Below are 18,008 nucleotides of genomic sequence, written 5' to 3'. Positions count from 1 at the left end.
ATCATTTAACCAAGATGAAAAACCTCAGATGAAAAGCATCATGTTTTAACATTTGGTGTTTTTTTTTTTTTTCCTCCTCTGGCTTAGACTTCTCAATAATAAATGCCATTCATTGATGGTGCATGTGTTGAACCGGAGGTCTCGAGCAGTGCCATTGATGCTACATTTTGATGCAGGCTTACCTCCACCTTAAGGCTTCGGCACAATCAGAGGTTGGAAGAGTGGGAGGAGAAAGTCCTTGGATCAGAGAGAAATGATAAAACTTTAGGACTAGCTGCTGGCCAAGGCCTTTGATAACTACAGTTTTTATATAATTTCACTTTTTGTTTTTGCTGCTTTATACCCTTTTCTCAAATTCTCTCCTGCTTTCCTACTACTTGATTTACAGTCTACTCACCTTCCACAAAGACACATCTCTAAATGTCTGCACAAACACAAAGATGAAATATAATTTGTTCCTTAAAAAACAAGAACATGTCATGTCTTTACTACTGGCTTTATGCCAGCTCAAACACAGATAAGTGCATTATAAAAAGACCCTTACAGCTGTTGTGGATTAGTCATATTACTGTCATCCTCGGGGCACAACAACCAATGACTAACTATCGGTCAGTCTCTTTAAGTACAGTTCATTATTGCACTCTATTTATTTAATCTGCAATGAAGAATCCCATTTTGAGTAGTTTGTGTTGCAGAATCAGTCCAGATGGTTGGCACGACTGAGCAAACAAGCTCTTGTACAGCTATAATATACAACTCTCAATTTCTCACAAACAAAGCAAATGACAGTTTTATTGATCACATGGATTTATGAGAACGCTTGACCAGAAGCTGAACTGTTTGAAAGTGAGAATGAGCAGATGATCGAGTCACTTCCACTCTGTTAGGCTGCGAAGATGAAGCTGCGCTCTCAAGCTGAAAACCTTTGGCACCATTAACAGCTGAAAATGATTGACATTGAACACAACTATACATACCTTATGATTCATACACCTGTACATTATTTTTTTCTTTTTTTTCGCCCGCGGGAGACATTGCAATCCAGTTAGAGGCAATTTTATGGTATGAATCTTTAATGGCGACATTCTTCAGGAGGATGGAACATGACTCGCTGAAGGACAATTCAAAAAGCAAATGCAAATGAAGTCCACAAAGTGTTGTGTTCAAGTAACCAAACGGCTGACATTTAAAAGACACCATCATGAAACAAACTTAAATAAATATATATATATATATATATTAAATAGCCTATTTTACTGCAATTATATACACACACATGTACATGTAAATGTACATAAGTAATGGGTATTATCTGTGAAAAAGAATAACGATTTATATGCTTCTGACAGTCCATGTCACCATTCAAAAACAGTACTGAAATAGGCCTACATATCTGAGCATTTTATCCCAGTCCTTAATGTATGCATGTATTCAACAGAAAGTGAGAGGCCCCAGTGGCTCGCTGATTGGATGGGTAGTGAACTGAGCCAGCAGAGAGATGATCCCCCAGAGTGGCACTGAAATGTACATTCATATGCTGCCTACTGTAGTAAAATATTCACACTGTCACTCAGTTAAATTGCACTAAATGTGCATGAGGCTAGAAAACTGCTCTGCATAAGTATCCCCCTCGACCTCTTCTTCAATAATCACTTGCACTCTTCCTCCTCTCCTTTCCTTTTTATAGTGCTCTCCCTGTCTGTCTCTTTCATTTGATAGTAGTAACGTTAATTGTGTGAATACATGATGGACATAGCACCTGGACGCAAAGGAAAACACACCAAGAAATATTATACAGAATAAACACATTCATATAAAGGAAACATGTGAATACTTTTGGTAGCTGACGTCACAAACCGTTACTCTCATACCCTCATCCTTACCGGCGAGGCTACCTCTCACACACCAAAAAATGCACAACAACACACACCGGGATGAGTCAGACACATGGGTCAGGTGACCCCTCCCCTCACCGCTGAGTCACCGGTGACGTAGTCTACGGGAACGGCTTCATATCAGACGTGTGACTACAGACCTTGGCCCCTCCTTTTCCACGTCGAAGTGAATCTGTATCTATTTTAGATCCGTGAAAGGATGCCATATGGTGCCAGGGATACAGATGCTCTGCTGGAATACTGTTTCTCTCTCCTACCTTTTCCTTCCTTTCTCTCACACTCTTGTTTACCCCAATTCACAACCACTTCTCTTCCTTTCACTGCTAATCTGTCTCTGTACTCTACACACAGGTGATGTACAGTATGTGCTTTCGTGATGCTATCTGAGGAGGAAGCACAACAGACTGCTATAACAGTCTTGAGCTAAGTCTCTATTTGGGTCACCTAGAGCGTGGGGTCCGGGGACCCCAAGTGGTCTGTGGCACTCTGCCAGGAGGTCCGTGAAAAGTTTTCAGATTCATTAATTTAAATGATTATATCTTTTTTTCTTTTTTTCTTTTTTTTTCTTACAAAAGGCTTTATAGTTCAACGAATAATATTATAATTTTTGAATCTACACGTTCACCCAGGAGGCCGCTGTTAATGTCCCGTGTGAATCCAAAAGTAAACGTCGACGTTGCACTTGTTACGTACCGCTGTTTTACGTACCGTTGTTTTACGTATCGCTGTTTTACGTACCGTTGTTTTACGTACCGTTGTTTAACATACCGTCTACGCATCGTTGTAAGGGCTTTGTTATTTATTTATGTAGTTACGTTGTTATGGTTATTACGGTTGTTAGGTTCTTATTTTACCACAAACCATAACGAAGTAATTTTGTTGCTTAAACCTAACCAATCATTTCACGACATTAACCACCTATCATTTCATTTTGCATTTCTGCAAGCGAGATATGAGGCTTATATGAAACGTAATAATGAAACGTTTTTTGGGTTCACAAAACGTTGACAATCAACGTAACCTGTGGTTTGCAGAAACGCACAATCGCATCAACATTTTTTCTGGCGACTGGGTTGGTATAATAGTTCATAGATTACGTTCTAATCTAACAAATCTGTACCTCTTAGAATCTGCAAATATATGTTTAATACATGTCTAATACCTTTTTAATACATTACTCGTGTTGTTCTTTCCCATAACTAAGACTATAGAAGTGTGAAAAACAGGCTGTGTCAAACTATTCCAAGATACATACAGGAGGGGGTCCCCGGTATTTTCTCTATCTTGTAAGGGGTCCTTTGCTGAAAAAAGATTGAGAATCTCTGACCTAGAGTGGTGATCAGAAAGAAGTAAATATGGAATGATTAGGAAATTTGTCTGTAATCCTTTGCTGTCAGTTGGGCTCTTTCAACCTCCTCCTCTTCCTCCTCCTGAGAGACACGTTTTTGTCATCCTGTATGAAGGCTATGTCAGTCTTCCCTCTCCCCAGTTTGCTTTCTGTAAGCCTCATTGAGCAGCTGTATTTCCTCGCGGTACCCCGAGCTCTCCTGCGTCTGCCGTCGGCTGTTCCGTCGGTGGGCCTCCACAGTGTCAGGTATAGTGATATTGATGGTCTCCGCCTCTGGGTTGCCGGCGCTGGGGATGAGCAGAGAGTAGGAGGCCGTCTCGCCCAAGTCGCAGGAGACAAAGCGGTTTTCCCTTCGAGAGTAGCGCAGCGATGGCGAGCGGGTGTGGGTGGACGACTGGCTGATGTTGGAGATGATGGAGACGCTGTCCATGGCCTCCTCGTTGTCGCAGATCTCCAAAACCTCGAGGTGGATCTTGACATTGGTGTCCCCAATGCCGGCCATCCCCACGCCGATCTCCATGCCCATCCCCACGCCGCCGACGGTCACATCTCCAGCATGGCCTCCTGACGCTGGGTCGTCTGCGCTGGGCTCGTGGCCGACTGATTTGGAACGATACACTTCCACCTTTCAAGAAGAGGCAGATTTATGATTCAAGTTATTCATAAACCGTATGAGGTTACAATTTAATTCAACTACAATATTTGCTTAATTCTGTTAAGCCAATGTCACCACAGGTATCACTCAGGGCTTATCATATTTTATCTTGGCACACAGTGTATACTGTGTCTTATTTCACTTTATGTCCCATATCAGGTCATCCAACAGATTTGTTTTAGGGCTATTCAATTTATCGCTACTCCAAAATCATTCCAACTATATAGTATTATCCCCAGATGCCAAAGGGACATTTACAAAGCCTATTTAAACTAGATGTTTTTGACAGTAATTGATAGTAATAAAATTAAATTGTTAAAGGAATAGTTCGACATTTTGGGAATTACACTCATTTGCTTTTTTTTGCAGAGATTTTACATGATTGATATGACATATCTGTGTGTTGTTAAGTATGCAACCAGGAGGAGATTCACTTAGTTTAGCATAAAGACTGAAGGCAGAGGGAAACAGCTGGTCGGACTCATAGACTGTATATAAGAAGTGGACGTAGTCACAGTGACGTCACCCATTGGTTTGTGGACTGCCGTTTTGAGGCCTCGAGTTCAGCATTTTGGCTGTCGCCAACTTGTTTTTTTGCAACCAGAAGTGACACGAGAGTGTGTAGCTAAGTACAACCGAACGCTGAATAAGATATTTTCAGGTGACCAAAATGTTATAATAAACTTTCAGAAACTGAAAACACACTGAAAGGTACAGTTGTAAGAGGAAAATGCGGTAACCCTAAAGCATCCCCTGCTTTATGGTCTATTTGACTCTACATGGGACCATAATTTACTAAATAAACATCATGCTGTATTGAAGAAGATTTGAAACTACCCATTGAGACCATAAACTCATGTTTACAATGTTGACTGAGGTAATAAATCAAGTGAGAAGTAGGCTCATTTTCTCATAGACTTCTATACAATCAGACTTCCTTTTGCAACCAGAAAGAATTGGATTAGAAAGAATGCACTTCTGCATTGGCTTCACTTTTCAGACCCGGAGGTTGCTCACTGGTCTGACTCTCTCCAAAGCTCAAAAATCCACCTACCAGCATCTCTACTGTAAAACCACAACTTCTTTTCCAAATCCTTTGATAAATTGCTTCTAATTAATAGGAATGAAACCCTAAACATTTTAGAAGAGTCTGCGCCGAGGGGCCATTTACCTTCTTGGCATAGTTGGGGGAGATCTTGAGTCCATCGCTGCTGACCTCGTAGGTGGAGAGAGAGAGGGTCTTCCCCGTGGGGGAATGCAGAGACACGGTGCCCTGAAAGGCACACAGGGGGATTGACAGACCACCTGCTGACCGCTGCATATAGGAAAACCAATGACAAGAGCAACATAAAGTTCAGTCAACATCCAGCACAAAATCTTTATTTATGCATTAACCTGGCAGGTCTCATTACTTGAGACTATTACGATGCGTATTACTAAATTTCCTCTTGCTGCTCATCATGTTATTGACAGGGAGTTCAAAGCGTAATGGCCCTTTTGCGTCCAGTCTCCTTTGTTCAAACTAATTGAGCTGAGATCGTGTCTGTGTTGTCAAGGGCAGGGAGATGAATGTGTTGACTGACCATTTCTATACCAAGAGTTAATGAGGCTTACACGTGAGAGGCCTGTCAACAGCACTCTGCCGGTAAAATGAGAATAGGGCTCTATATGCTTACAAGCTGCCAGAGTCCTTTTAGGCACACAGCAAAAAGATCTATGTGATCTATAAGCTATTTAGCCCTTATCAGAATTTTTAATAATTTAATCTGGATAATACAATTTCAGTGTATAAAGCATCAATCAGATGTATTCTGGGTTTCTTATCACTTCGCCATCATTTTTAAATTAGAGGGCTCATTTATATCACTCACATTTTTAATCATATTTCAGATTTTTCAGTCATATGTTCATATTGTTTTCATAGAGATTAATTCACCACGCAGTACATCAAAGTGAGCCTCTGTCAACATTTGAGATATTGCTGGCAGAGGGAAAGGGGAAGCGTCCTGCGGTTAGACAGTGGGGAGACTGCGGCAGGTCCCATTAAGCCCTCTAAATTATTTAGATTAGTTTAATGTAATGATCTGATTGTGACTATGACGCACAATAGACACAAAGAGGATGTCAATCTCTTGTCCTCCCTGACTCTGTCTGTTTTCCTGTCATTGTCTTTGCATCATTTTGCATCATATATGAGAGAGAGAGAGAGAGAGAGAGAGAGAGAGAGAGAGAGAGAGAGAGAGAGAGAGAGAGAGAGAGAGAGAGAGAGAGAGAGAGAGAGAGAGAGAGAGAGAGAGAGAGAGAGAGAGAGAGAGAGAGAGAGAGAGAGAGAGAGAGAGAGAGAGAGAGAGAGAGAGAGAGAGAGAGAGAGAAGAGAGAGAGAGAGAGAGAGAGAGAGAGAGAGAGAGCTGTTGAGCTGAAAACACATTGTCAAGTAAATCAAATACAGAAGTCATCAAAGTGAGCCTCTGTCAACATTTGAGATATTGCTGGCAGAGGGAAAGGGGAAGCGTCCTGCGGTTAGACAGTGGGGAGACTGCGGCAGGTCCCATTAAGCCCTCTAAATTATTTAGATTAGTTTAATGTAATGATCTGATTGTGACTATGACGCACAATAGACACAAAGAGGATGTCAATCTCTTGTCCTCCCTGACTCTGTCTGTTTTCCTGTCATTGTCTTTGCATCATTTTGCATCATATATGAGAGAGAGAGAGAGAGAGAGAGAGAGAGAGAGAGAGAGAGAGAGAGAGAGAGAGAGAGAGAGAGAGAGAGAGAGAGAGAGAGAGAGAGAGAGAGAGAGAGAGAGAGAGAGAGAGAGAGAGAGAGAGAGAGAGAGCTGTTGAGCTGAAAACACATTGTCAAGTAAATCAAATACAGAAGTCATCAATGTGGGAAGTGCATTGATGGATGTGTGTGTGTTCTGGGTATATTCACAACACGTACTTGTTTTTATAACATGTAATGTTACCAGTCTCTAAATCAGTTCACTATATATAAAAACCTGCATGACATGAATGCAAACATTTCCATTTTGCATTACTTTTACTGTATTGCTTTTGCAGCATGGCGCTATAGATGGCAATGAACCGGTTGTAATCTTCGGTCAAGACAGAAATATCTCAACAACTTTTGAATTGGATTGCCATATGGACTGTATGTCAGAAGTGGACGTAGTGACCGTAATGTCACCCATTGGTTTGTGGACTGCCGTTTTGAAGCCTCGAGTTCAGCATTTTGTTCGTCACCGTCTTGTTTTTATTGCAACCGGAAGAGACACGACAGGTTGGAGCTAAGAACAACTGAACGCGGAATAAGATATTTTTAGGCGACCAAAATATTGCAATTAACTTTCATGAACTGAAAACACACTGTGAATGGGTTAAAGTTGTAAAACGAAAACAGACAACTTTCAGACCAGACAACGCCATGGTAGCGACCTGTCAGTCACAAGGTAGCCACGCCCTAAAGCATACCCTGCTTTATGGTCTATTTGACTCTAAATGGGACCATAATTTACTAAATGAACATCATGCTGTACTGAAGACTTGAAACTAGGGATTGAGACCATAAACTCATGTTTACAATGTTTACTGAGGTAATAAATCAAGTGAGAAGTAGGGACATTAGACTTCTGTACAATCAGACCTGTTTTTGCATCCCTTGCTGGCTATTGGAAAGAGTGCAAGTTTAAGGCACTTCCAGCATTGGCTTCACTTCTCGGACCCAGAGGTTGCCCGCTGGGATTGCCATGAAATCTTGTAAAGACGTTCATGTTCCCCAAAGGAAGAATCCTACTGATTTTGTTGATCCCCTGACTTTTCCTCTAGAACTACCATGAGGTTGACATTTTTGTTTGTTTGTTACTTTTAGTCCATACTGCAGATGCCCTTACAAAGTATGTACTGTTGCATGCAGTATGCATCCAATTGGAACGTACTACTTTGTCATAACATGGTGCCTTTGACTCTCTTGCTCATATATTCGCTGTGCAGGAGGATTTTGGGTCAGAATAGCTAGAAAAGCATGCTGGCTTGCATACTGCAAAATGCGACCGGATGTAGTACATCCTGGTATTTTTGGCATATTGCATTTGATATACTATATCTTTTTTTTGGCATACTAAATTGTATGGTAGTATGGGTATTGGAACGCACAGAATAACTGCAAAACATCAGCATGTTGGCATAGTTCTTGCATGGCTGTGGAGTCTTTTTGTACTTATAACACTTGAATGAAGTATAAACATTTACCACCTATTTTATACAAGCAACACTGTCAGGTGTCTGTTATTGATGCATACAGATCCTGGCATGTTATTGATTCTTGTTGTGTTATTTTTCCTATTTTCCCTGTCCATTCCAAATCAATAGTTCTTTTTCATCCTCCACCTTGTAGCCTATTGGTGAGAACAACATCCATTTACTGTTTGGGATGTGTTATCAGAAGGGTAAACAGGTTCCAGTTCCCTACATCTGAATGCACATTACATCTCTGTTTCCCCTCTGGGAGAGAGGGCTTATGAACGCGCCCCCAAGCTCTGTGCTCGCTAGCAGAGAGCATAAAGTCACAGAGAGGGTAAAGATGTCTTTAAGCTCTAATTCCACTCCTCCCTCCCCCGAAGGCCAGAGGGGCTGACAGTAAGGAGGATAGACGCTGGGTAATGACATCTGGCCTGCTAACGAGGACCAAAACACAGACAGGAAGTGCTATAAATCCCAAACTATTTAGGCTCTGCTTTCATCTGGCGTTTGGGTTTGTGTGTGTATATACAGCTTTATGTCTTTTATGACTGTGTTTGGCAATGGGGAAGCTTGCTGGATCCGTGTAGCTTCATTTTGTTCTTTTTTTTGTCTTTGCTGTTTGTTTGTTTGTTCCATTATATGTGGCTGCACGTACACACCGTATACTGTACTTGTATATACTGACCCCAATCAATGATAAAAGCCTAAGGGAGCACAATATACACAGTTTGCTACTAAGAAACTGAGATGTAGGACACACACACACAAATATATACACAAGCTGGCAGTGAGCATCTCAGACTTATACATGATGCAAAGTGAGTGCCAGGGCTGAGCCGTAAATGCATGCTCCATGGATTTCGCACCCTCTGGTGATTTTCAACCCGAAACATTTCAGACTTATAAGTAGAGCAGGGACGTAGATGAAGAGAGTGTGTCGGTGCGTGTGCACATGCATGCACGCATGTTTCCGCGCCTGTTCATGTCCCAGTTAGTTTTGGAAACGAGCTCATGGTGTCATTGCTCTAACAGTCACAATTACTATGCTGACATGCAGTTTAAAAGGTAGCTAATGCCTGTGGCTGCTTTGCTGTTTCTCTGGAACAGAGTGAGGCTGCTTTCTCAACCGTGTCTGGTGTCTACAATTCCAGGATATACCTCGCTTTAACAATTCAATTGGGTCCAACAAAGCACAGAGAGAATTAAGCTTCTGGTACAAGAGAACAGGATGTCAACAACAAAGAAAGAAATGGATTAAAAACGGATTAGTGGATAGTGATCCATGTGCAAGTGGCAAGCTGTCTTGAGCTGCGTTGTTTACATTTAGTACGATTCTAGAGCAATATTGAGTGACTGAGCAACATTTTTTGAGCACAACTTTGGCAGACAGATAATGCTGCACTATAGATACATATATATAGACAGCATGTTTTTAATTTAGGGCTGTCAATCGATTAAAATATTTAATTGTAATTAATCACATGATTGTCTATAGTTAATCACGATTAATCAAATTTTTTATCTGTTCAAAATGTACCTTTAAGGGAGATTTGTCAAGTATTTAATAATCTTCAACATGGGAGTGGGCAAATATGCTGCTTTATGCAAATGTATGTATATCTTTATTATTGGAAATCAATTAACAACACAAAACAAATATTGTCCAGGAACCCTCACAGCTACTGCATTTAGCATAAAAAACATGGCAACAACAGCTGTCAGTGTGTCAGTGTGCTGACTTGACTATAACTTGCCCCAAACTGCATGTGATTATCATAAAGTGGGCATGTCTGTAAAGGGGAGACTCGTGGGTACCCATAGAACCCATTTTCATTCACATATCTTGAGGTCAGAGGTCAAGGGACTCCTTTGAAAATGGCCATGCCAGTTTTTCCTCACCCAACAGTTTTGAGCGCTATTTATGACGATTATCATATGATCCCAGATCTTCACTCCAGCTTTAAAGCTGAGCCCGCTAAAACATAAAAATCATAAGCTGCGTTAACGCGTTAAAGAAATTAGTGCCGTTAAAAGAAATTTGCGTTAACACGTTTATTACCGCTTTGACAGTTCTACTTTAATTCAACTGAAACATGATTAAAAAATGTCTTTGTGTTGAATTTCCCCATTCAGTTTTCATACCAAATCACAGCTATGCACAAAAACATTCACAAGCACATAAGGGCGCTAACCTTCAGTAGCTAAATCTCATTAATACTGATCTTCAAACTGTAAACGCCGCCTTTGAATCCCTCATAAAAACCACACGACTCAAGCAATGAACCTGAGCTGAGCCTTGAGAGTCGGTCTGATGATTTTAGAGTGTGGAGCAGCGATGAATGAATATTTTGTTTTGAAGGACAGGCTGACATTTGTTACGGATAGTATCTTGATCAATTGCTCTATTAGTCAGAACCCATTGATGCTTAGCACAAACACAAGATGTGCAGAGAGAGGAGAGGAGATTTTTAACCATTTTATCTAAATCACACGCTCAGCTCCCAGTCTGTCAGCTTGATCATAAAGAGGCATATTCACAGATGCGGAAAAAAAAGCCCAATAGACCAACAAACAGGAAGTCAGACAGGCATTCAGATGGACAAAAATGCACAAATAGGCACCCATTTCTCTAAATCCTGGTTATATAAAGACTAGTCCAACAGCTGTGTGTCTCTGTTTCTCTGCACAGGTGCGCTGCAATAAGACAGCATCTAATTTCCCTTTGAACAAAATGTAAACACAGAAAGGGAGATTGAAAATCCATTTGTGTTATGGTCCTGATATGCTAATCACTCCATCTCTAGAGTGCATCACCATATGTTGCAGTTGTTTGGTAAAGCAATAGAGTGTGAGTGTGGAAAATCAATTAATGCCAGCCATAAACCACTAGAATGACAGGTATAAATGGCTTAATTTAATGTTTCAACATCAGACATTAAACTCTGGACAAGCGGCGTACCTGTCTGGGGGTTCTCTCTGATTTGCTCCTGCACCACTCCCAGTCTGTCAGCTCGATTTTCCGACAGTCCTCGTGCGACAGCCTCCTCTCTGGGCCCTCGAACACAGATGACGTGTCAGTGAGATTGAGATGATCATGATCCTGGAGATGAGAGGAAAGCGAAGGGACGCAGCGGAAGTTGTCGTCATCTCCGTGGTCCTTGTGAGGGAGTGGAGGGCAATCGGCCCTCGCCTCTCCTCCACCGGCCTCCAATGGAAGGTCAGCTTGAGAGGAGCTGTCCACGGGACAGGGGGTGCTGAAATCAAAATCAGGCCCCAGGCCGGAGAGCCCACCACTTTCCAGTGCATCAAGCCTGGCGTTAGGGAAATCACAGTTAAAGAGGCTGTGATAAGCCGGCTTCTCAAGGGGTGGACTGTCATGAGACGTGGTGGCGTGGGACAACTTGTAAACTCCATAGCCTTGCTGGAGAGAAAGGTTGAACTCAAATCTTCTTTTCATTGCTGTGCAAAAAAAGATAAATTCATTACACCTTTAGTGCCCTTTCCCTCTACATCACAACCTAATTATGTAGAAACACACTTGTTGGTGAATTACTAAAGCCTCATGGTTTACCTGAGGGTTCCTCCGTTGGATCCCGTTTGCAGTTAATGAAACAGCCACATGGCATGTGGATCCAGCGCTCAGACAGCACGAATAATGGAGTGACCGCGGGGGCAAGCAGAGTGAGAAAGAAGCTCAGCGCCTCAAGGGACGAGCTGCGTGCGCTCACGATGTGGCGCACCAGCACCAAAGTCTGTGAAAGAAAGGGGGGAAGGGGAAATTAATTCACTGAGGAGTCCGTGATTCAATATGCATGAGGGAGACACATGGAAATAAAGCCCATAATGGGATTTTTTACTTTTCATTCTCCTTTGTTTTTTATTAAAATATGTATATGACAATATAAGAGAGGTGTACTGTGTATGGGTGTACTAAATTGAAAATGAATGTATACATTTATATTGCTTATTAGAGAATGAAAGGCCTGCAGTGTTTCTATGACTCAGCCATTGTGGCCTTGCAACAGGTTCAGCATTGTGCTCCTATTGACCTTTACATTTTTTCGAGAAAATTATATATCTGTAAATGCAAACACAGATACAAAGAGTGGATATCTAAGTAAGTTGAATTTATTGTATTTCTGATCAGTGGAATTTTTTGGCATTTTCTGTGTCAATCATTTCCAGGGCTTTTTGCTCATTTTCAGTGTTGCAAGTTTGCCAATTCTGTTTGTCGATCATTGTCTGCTAGTTGGCTGCACAACATTTATCACCTAAAATTCTTTCTTTCTTTTTTTTTTGGGCAAAGACAAATGTTGAAACAGCACCACTCACTGTGTGGAAATCATGGAAGTTGTTTCACAATGCAACCCAATGAATGCTGCCCTTTAGGTGTTGACTGAAAGCTGCGAAATAGTGTTCTCAAGGCCGTCGGGGTGTTAATTTAATGGGAAATTGATTATAACTAAATAATTGCTGCTTGTTTTTTTAAATGTCAGTGTTTAAGAATTTTAACGAGACCACGAACCATGATGAGATGTCATCCAAAATTTAACAGATTATCAATGAACTCAATAAAAAAATACTCAGTTTCCCAAAGAAAGTTACTTCGAGGGGACATTCAGGGTTTCGTACTGTAATGGGTCTCCAACAATAAAAAAGCACAGTTTAATGTCTTTTTTCATCACAGGAAATTCTGACTATTCTGACTTAATATTATATTGTGTCACTTGTGTCCACATTATAAACTCTTACAGCTCATAGCCTATGCAGAAAACAAACAAAAAAATGGTGATTTGATTTGGGGATGTATGGCATTGACATGTTTGGCAGCCATGAGTTTCTAGTTGGCTGTTGAGCACTTCTCTGACATCTGTTGCCCCTATAAGGGAAACAATTTACTCCTTCTATCTTCTTTTGGGTAGAAGGTATATCATTTTTTGACCCTCGGGACCTATAGTTCTGCTCACCTTCCACATTAAGAACTTAAATCACCTATAAGTAACATAAAACGTTGGGTGAGCTTCACTGGAGCGAATAGGAGGTGAGAGGTTGTTCTAATATAATGAGGCAGTTCCACTTCATGAATTTTCTGTCAGTACAAAAAATAGGGCATACCATTCCAAATATAACACTTAAAATATGGAAACAAGTTGGAAATAAGTACAAACATAACTCAACTGGTATAAACAACTGGTATTCAATTTTTTTATTCTAACATTTTTATCTATTCTTTTGTTATTATACTGTTTAACTTGCACCAACAAAACCAAAGCAAATTCCTAGTGTATACCTCTTACACCTGGCAATAAACACGATTCTGATTCTGATAATAATAATAATTTGAAGCCTATTAGATTATGGTTTTGGCGGGGAATCTGCTGAAAGTTATCACTTTTGGCTTCAAACCACTGCAGCATTTTGCTTTTTAATCACTCTGCTGCTGCTTACCATCATTGGCATCCATAAAACAACTCGGACCAACGCCAGGATCATGGAGAAGCGCTTTTGCGCAAACACCACCGGTGTGTCCCCTACAGCAGCAGCTGTCCTCCTCTGCTGTCCGCTGACGGACACCGGAGACAGACAGCTGTCCTCTTTGTCCCTGAGCTCCGTCGTCCCGCAGGAGCTTGGACTCAGCTCGTTGTAGGCACCGAAACTTTTGTTCAGGCTGTCCCGGGAAAAAGAGGAGGAAGGGAGAAGATCACCACCATCACCACCACCGCTCAGTCCTCTCGCCATCTCCACATAGCTGCATGGGGTGTACAGCAAAGTCCTCTGGGGCTCCCTGGAGCACAGCAGCTGGTAGGTGAGGGAGATGAAGAAGAACAACAAGCCGGAGAAGCACAGGGAGTATAAAGAGAGAAGCAGCAATGCGTAAAAGCTGTCACTCTCTGGGAAACAGCCGAGAGAGGCCTGCGTAAAGCTGCCCCATCCGCAAAAAGGTAGCACACTGACGGCCAGGCTGAGCGTCCACACACCGCCGATGAACCACATCACTCTGAGAGGCCTGCGGACAGACTGGAGCACTCCGAACCTTTTGGTGACATAAAAAGTGTATGCTGCTATGAGACAAGCCTTCATGTTGCTGGAAACCCCCTGGAACACGTAGAGAAGTCCGGATAAAGCGCACAGGATGCCTCCACCTCCACCTCCACCTCCAACATCTGTCTCCCACTGCAGGAGCATGAACAAGGAGAGTGGGACAACACTGAGCAGGTCGTCCACCGACATGGAAGCAACGATAAGACACAGGGAGGTTTTTTTTCTCCTCATCCGGATGAGAGAGAGCAGCGAGTACACACCTCCGATGAACGTAGCCGCGGCGAGGATTACGCACAAGCCGAAGAGCAGCAGGCGGATCTGCCTCTCCTCCATCTCCGAGTCTGTCTTCTTCTCGTAAGTGGCCGTGGAGAGGTAGCTCTGGTTGGGCGCAGGCGAGCTGCTGAGGAGGAGGTGCGTCGTGGACATTTTTTTCCAGTGAATTAACTTTTTTTAGTTGGTCAAATCGGACTCATTATCTGGTAAAAGTTTACCGAGCTGGAAAAAAGATGTGAGGAGGGATGGCACAGCATCTCTTAAAAAAATAAAAATCACACAGTGGAGATGATGATGATAGAGACATTTGGGTTTTTATATCCGTCTCAGATGCTTGGATGAGCCTCCGGGTACAGTGCTGGCAGGCATTTAGTGTCCACCGTTTCAAACCGCGCAACCAGAGCACCTTTTCGTCTCCAGCTGCTGATTTTACGCGCTGTCGTCATCATCATCGTTTCCTCTCCACTGTAGTCGTTTGGGGTTGGGCCAAAACGCTGCGTATCCTACTATACTACTACACTCTCTGTGTAGAATCAGTCCTATAGCATCAGGCTGCGTTTTCATTTGAGATTCAGAATCAGAATCAGAATCAGAATCAGAATCAGAATCAGAATGGTGTTTATTGCCAGGTGCAAGAGGTATACACTAGGGATTTGCTTAACAGTATAATAACAAAAGAATAGATAAAAACGTTAGAATAAAATAAGAATACAAAAATTAAATTTCTACCAATATACAATATACAAAAATAAGCTATAAACAAAAATAAACATGATATAAACAGATAGTGCAAACAATCAGGTATCAGAGGGAGAGAGAGGGATACAGTAGGAGGGGGGTGGTATTGAGAGTGTATGAGAGAGGGGGAGAGTCAGTGTCGGCGGGGCAGTGTTTGTGTGTGTGTGTGTGTGAGAGAGAGAGAGAGAGAGAGAGATAGGGGGGGGTCGACCCTCTTCCTCAGGTCATGCCAAAAACTAACACCCCCATCCTTCCCCCACTGCCCCCCCAGGGACATTCATCCACAGTTGAATACAAATGAGAAAAAAAAGAACCATTTAAAGGATTTTGTTTCTTCCCATAATGCAGCTCTATTACATCTACCCTACCTGTTTACTAGTGCAATTACCTCTGTTCACATTATATCTATATTTTATACTTCTAGTGTAACACTTCTGTTTATATTTATTTATTTATAACATCTACTTTACCTGTTTTATTTGCTTTATAACTGTGTGTGTGTGTGTTTTACCTGTTATATGTTTTATCTGCCTCGTTTAGTCTTGTCAAGTATTTGTTTTAAAGCACTGACCAGAAGTGGCAACTGTGAATCTCGTTGTATTTAATACAATGACAATAAAGCTTTTTATTCTATTCTATTCTCTGTTTGTGTGTGTAAGGAGCCCATCACACATTATGGTTAATTCCTGATAATCTTTACACAGACAAGGCAGTTTAGAGATTGGCTTGCATTGTTCTATTTTCAATACCTTTTTTTGGGCCTAATGTAGTCAGGGGACTAAATGCTAGGGCTGAACTAATAATGGAAACATAAATTAGATAAGATTTGAATCCGAGATGAGTTGACGGTGGATGCTCTCTGAGTCAGAATTGAAAACAAAGTGAGGCCAGTTTACTGGAAGTGCATGTGTGTCTGTTTATATTTAAAGCTTCAGTAGGCAGACTGAAGCTCCGGCTCTGATTGGTTGTTTTCTTCCGGTCTGTGAAATCTTGCAGATGCCATTAGGAGCACTGAGGCACATTATTTTTTTTTCAGATTACCTGTCTCATGCTCAGGAAAAAGTGACCTTTTTATAAAAAAAATACTTTATTTAATCATATTTGCTCCAATTCTACCTACTGCTGCTTTATGTTATACTACCGTCGAGTAGCGCAGCCCTCATGAGGCGGGAGGGCAAAGGACACGTTCAAGGCAATGAAGTAAAGCAAGTTATCCTTGCTTGACTCATCCAAATGGACACTAGGAACAGTATATTCACCTTGTTTGTCACCAGAAGCGTGGTGTCATGTTCTGGCTTTGCCAGTCTTTTGTTATTAGTTATGTTTATGTGATTTTGGTTTGTGTTTGGTTTCTTTTATATTCTCATTCCAGTGTTTCCTGTTTTATTTTGTAATTCACTCCTCCTGTGTCTTGTCTGGTTTTACTTCCTACCTTTGTTTGTTTTCCCGCCTTTGTTAATTGTCTGCCCCGCCCTGATTTGTTTCACCTGTGTTTAATCAATGTCCTGTATTTAAGCCTGTGTTTTCCCCTCGGTCTTTGTCGGTTTGTTGTCTCTCCAGCCCTCTGGTTTGCCTGTTACCTCCTACCCTGATCCTCGTGTTCCCTGGTTTGTGATTTTTTGGTTTTGTCTTCTGTTTGGTTTTTGTTGTATGTTTCTATTTGTTCTTTTGTACTTTGTTCCCCTCCCTGCATTTTGGTTGTTGTTTAGATATTCAGCTTAATATTATTAAAGCTCGCTTTTATTTAAACTACTTTTCTGCTTGTAAACTCTGCGTTTGGGTTCCATGGTAAATTCACACTCCTCACATGACACGTGTGTTTTAAACGATAATTTAATGGATGATTAAGTTGTAATTAAAATAAGCCGGATAGTTTTATTAGATACAACATTAAAGCAGGTCAGAGGGACAAACATCTCCCTGTGGCTGGACAGAGGCAGATTGGTCTATGTGTCTTTGTGTGTGTGTGTGTGAATGCTGTACCCCGGTGTGTTGGCCTTGTCTCATACTTCCCCGTAGTGTTCAAGGATTTTCAGGCTGAAGGACTCCTCAGTTTGTTTACATGGGTCATGGGTGTTCATTTATCCTCACAGCGGTCAGATAAAGAGATAATACTCCATGTGTAGTAAGTGCTCTGTTTATTATGGTGATAGATTTTTTTTTTCCATGTGAATGCAAACATGGACATGCATGATGACAGCCCAATGCATATTTATATACACCCCTCCATCATTTTCACAATCATTAAACCACTACTGGTTGTTCAGCTCTTTCAGCCTTGAGCAACATGTATCGATGTGAATGCAAACATTGCTGTAAGTGCATCTGACTTCAGGTCTTGTAATGGAATTAGAGTTGGGGCTAAGGGACTTACAGCCAGTCTAATGACTACACTCTCTCTGGGGCCACAGAGGAGGACACAGAGAGGAACACAAGAGGAACATAACACAAAACACACACAGGCACACACACACAGAGATAGAAATACACCAGCTGAGCTCAGCGTCACACAGCAAAGTGACCTACTTTGTGTGTGTGTTTGTGTATACTGCATGCAATGTGTGCATGAAAAGGCACAAGGTGAGGGTGCAACTCTGTAAAGGTTTTCATAGACAAGTGCATTGGTGGTGAGGAGTAATAAGTGAAATGACACTGAATCTTGTTGGAAAATATGAAAAGCTTACATTCTGTCAAAACACATCCCATCGTCTATTCATAGGAGGGGAGACTGAAAATACATTTTATATCAAGGTAGTTAGATGATGAGATGGGAAGGAAGCGACATAAAATCACTGAAACATTTTCCATATGAGAA

General features: G+C 41.6%; 1 protein-coding gene across 2 annotated transcripts; it reads right to left on the bottom strand.

The window, feature by feature from the left end:
• Window positions 1-623: 623 nt before the first annotated feature.
• LOC119491242 (probable G-protein coupled receptor 149) lies at window positions 624-15,054 on the bottom strand. 2 transcript variants are annotated; one of them, XR_005207567.1, is made up of 6 exons: window positions 13,589-15,054; window positions 11,712-11,892; window positions 11,100-11,599; window positions 5,070-5,213; window positions 2,236-3,868; window positions 624-2,205 (listed from the first exon to the last, which is right to left on the bottom strand). XR_005207567.1 is itself a non-coding variant. In XM_037775039.1 (5 exons), the coding sequence occupies exons 1-5, from the start codon at window positions 14,606-14,608 to the stop codon at window positions 3,365-3,367; spliced, it is 2,349 nt and encodes a 782-aa protein (XP_037630967.1). In that variant the 5' UTR covers window positions 14,609-15,054; the 3' UTR covers window positions 624-3,364. The 2 variants fall into 2 exon arrangements, 1 of the variants encoding a protein (XP_037630967.1); XM_037775039.1 differs by having other exon boundaries at window positions 624-3,868.
• Between the last annotated feature and the right edge of the window lie 2,954 nt (window positions 15,055-18,008).

This window comes from Sebastes umbrosus, chromosome 7 (assembly GCF_015220745.1).
Source record: "Sebastes umbrosus isolate fSebUmb1 chromosome 7, fSebUmb1.pri, whole genome shotgun sequence".
Lineage (NCBI taxonomy): Eukaryota > Metazoa > Chordata > Actinopteri > Perciformes > Sebastidae > Sebastes > Sebastes umbrosus.
The sequence above is the reverse complement of the archived record's forward strand: the minus strand, read 5'-3'. Positions and strand labels throughout refer to the sequence as shown.

Excerpts from the sequence above, each read along its gene's own strand:
- LOC119491242 (XM_037775039.1), bottom strand. The coding sequence starts at position 14,608 with ATGTCCACGACGCACCTCCTCCTCAGCAGCTCGCCTGCGCCCAACCAG. Across the intron at positions 11,600-11,711 it reads TCCAACGGAGGAACCCTCAG|CAATGAAAAGAAGATTTGAG; the intron begins GTAAACCATGAG and ends TTTTTTGCACAG. Across the intron at positions 3,869-5,069 it reads CCCCCAACTATGCCAAGAAG|GTGGAAGTGTATCGTTCCAA; the intron begins GTAAATGGCCCC and ends TCTTCTTGAAAG.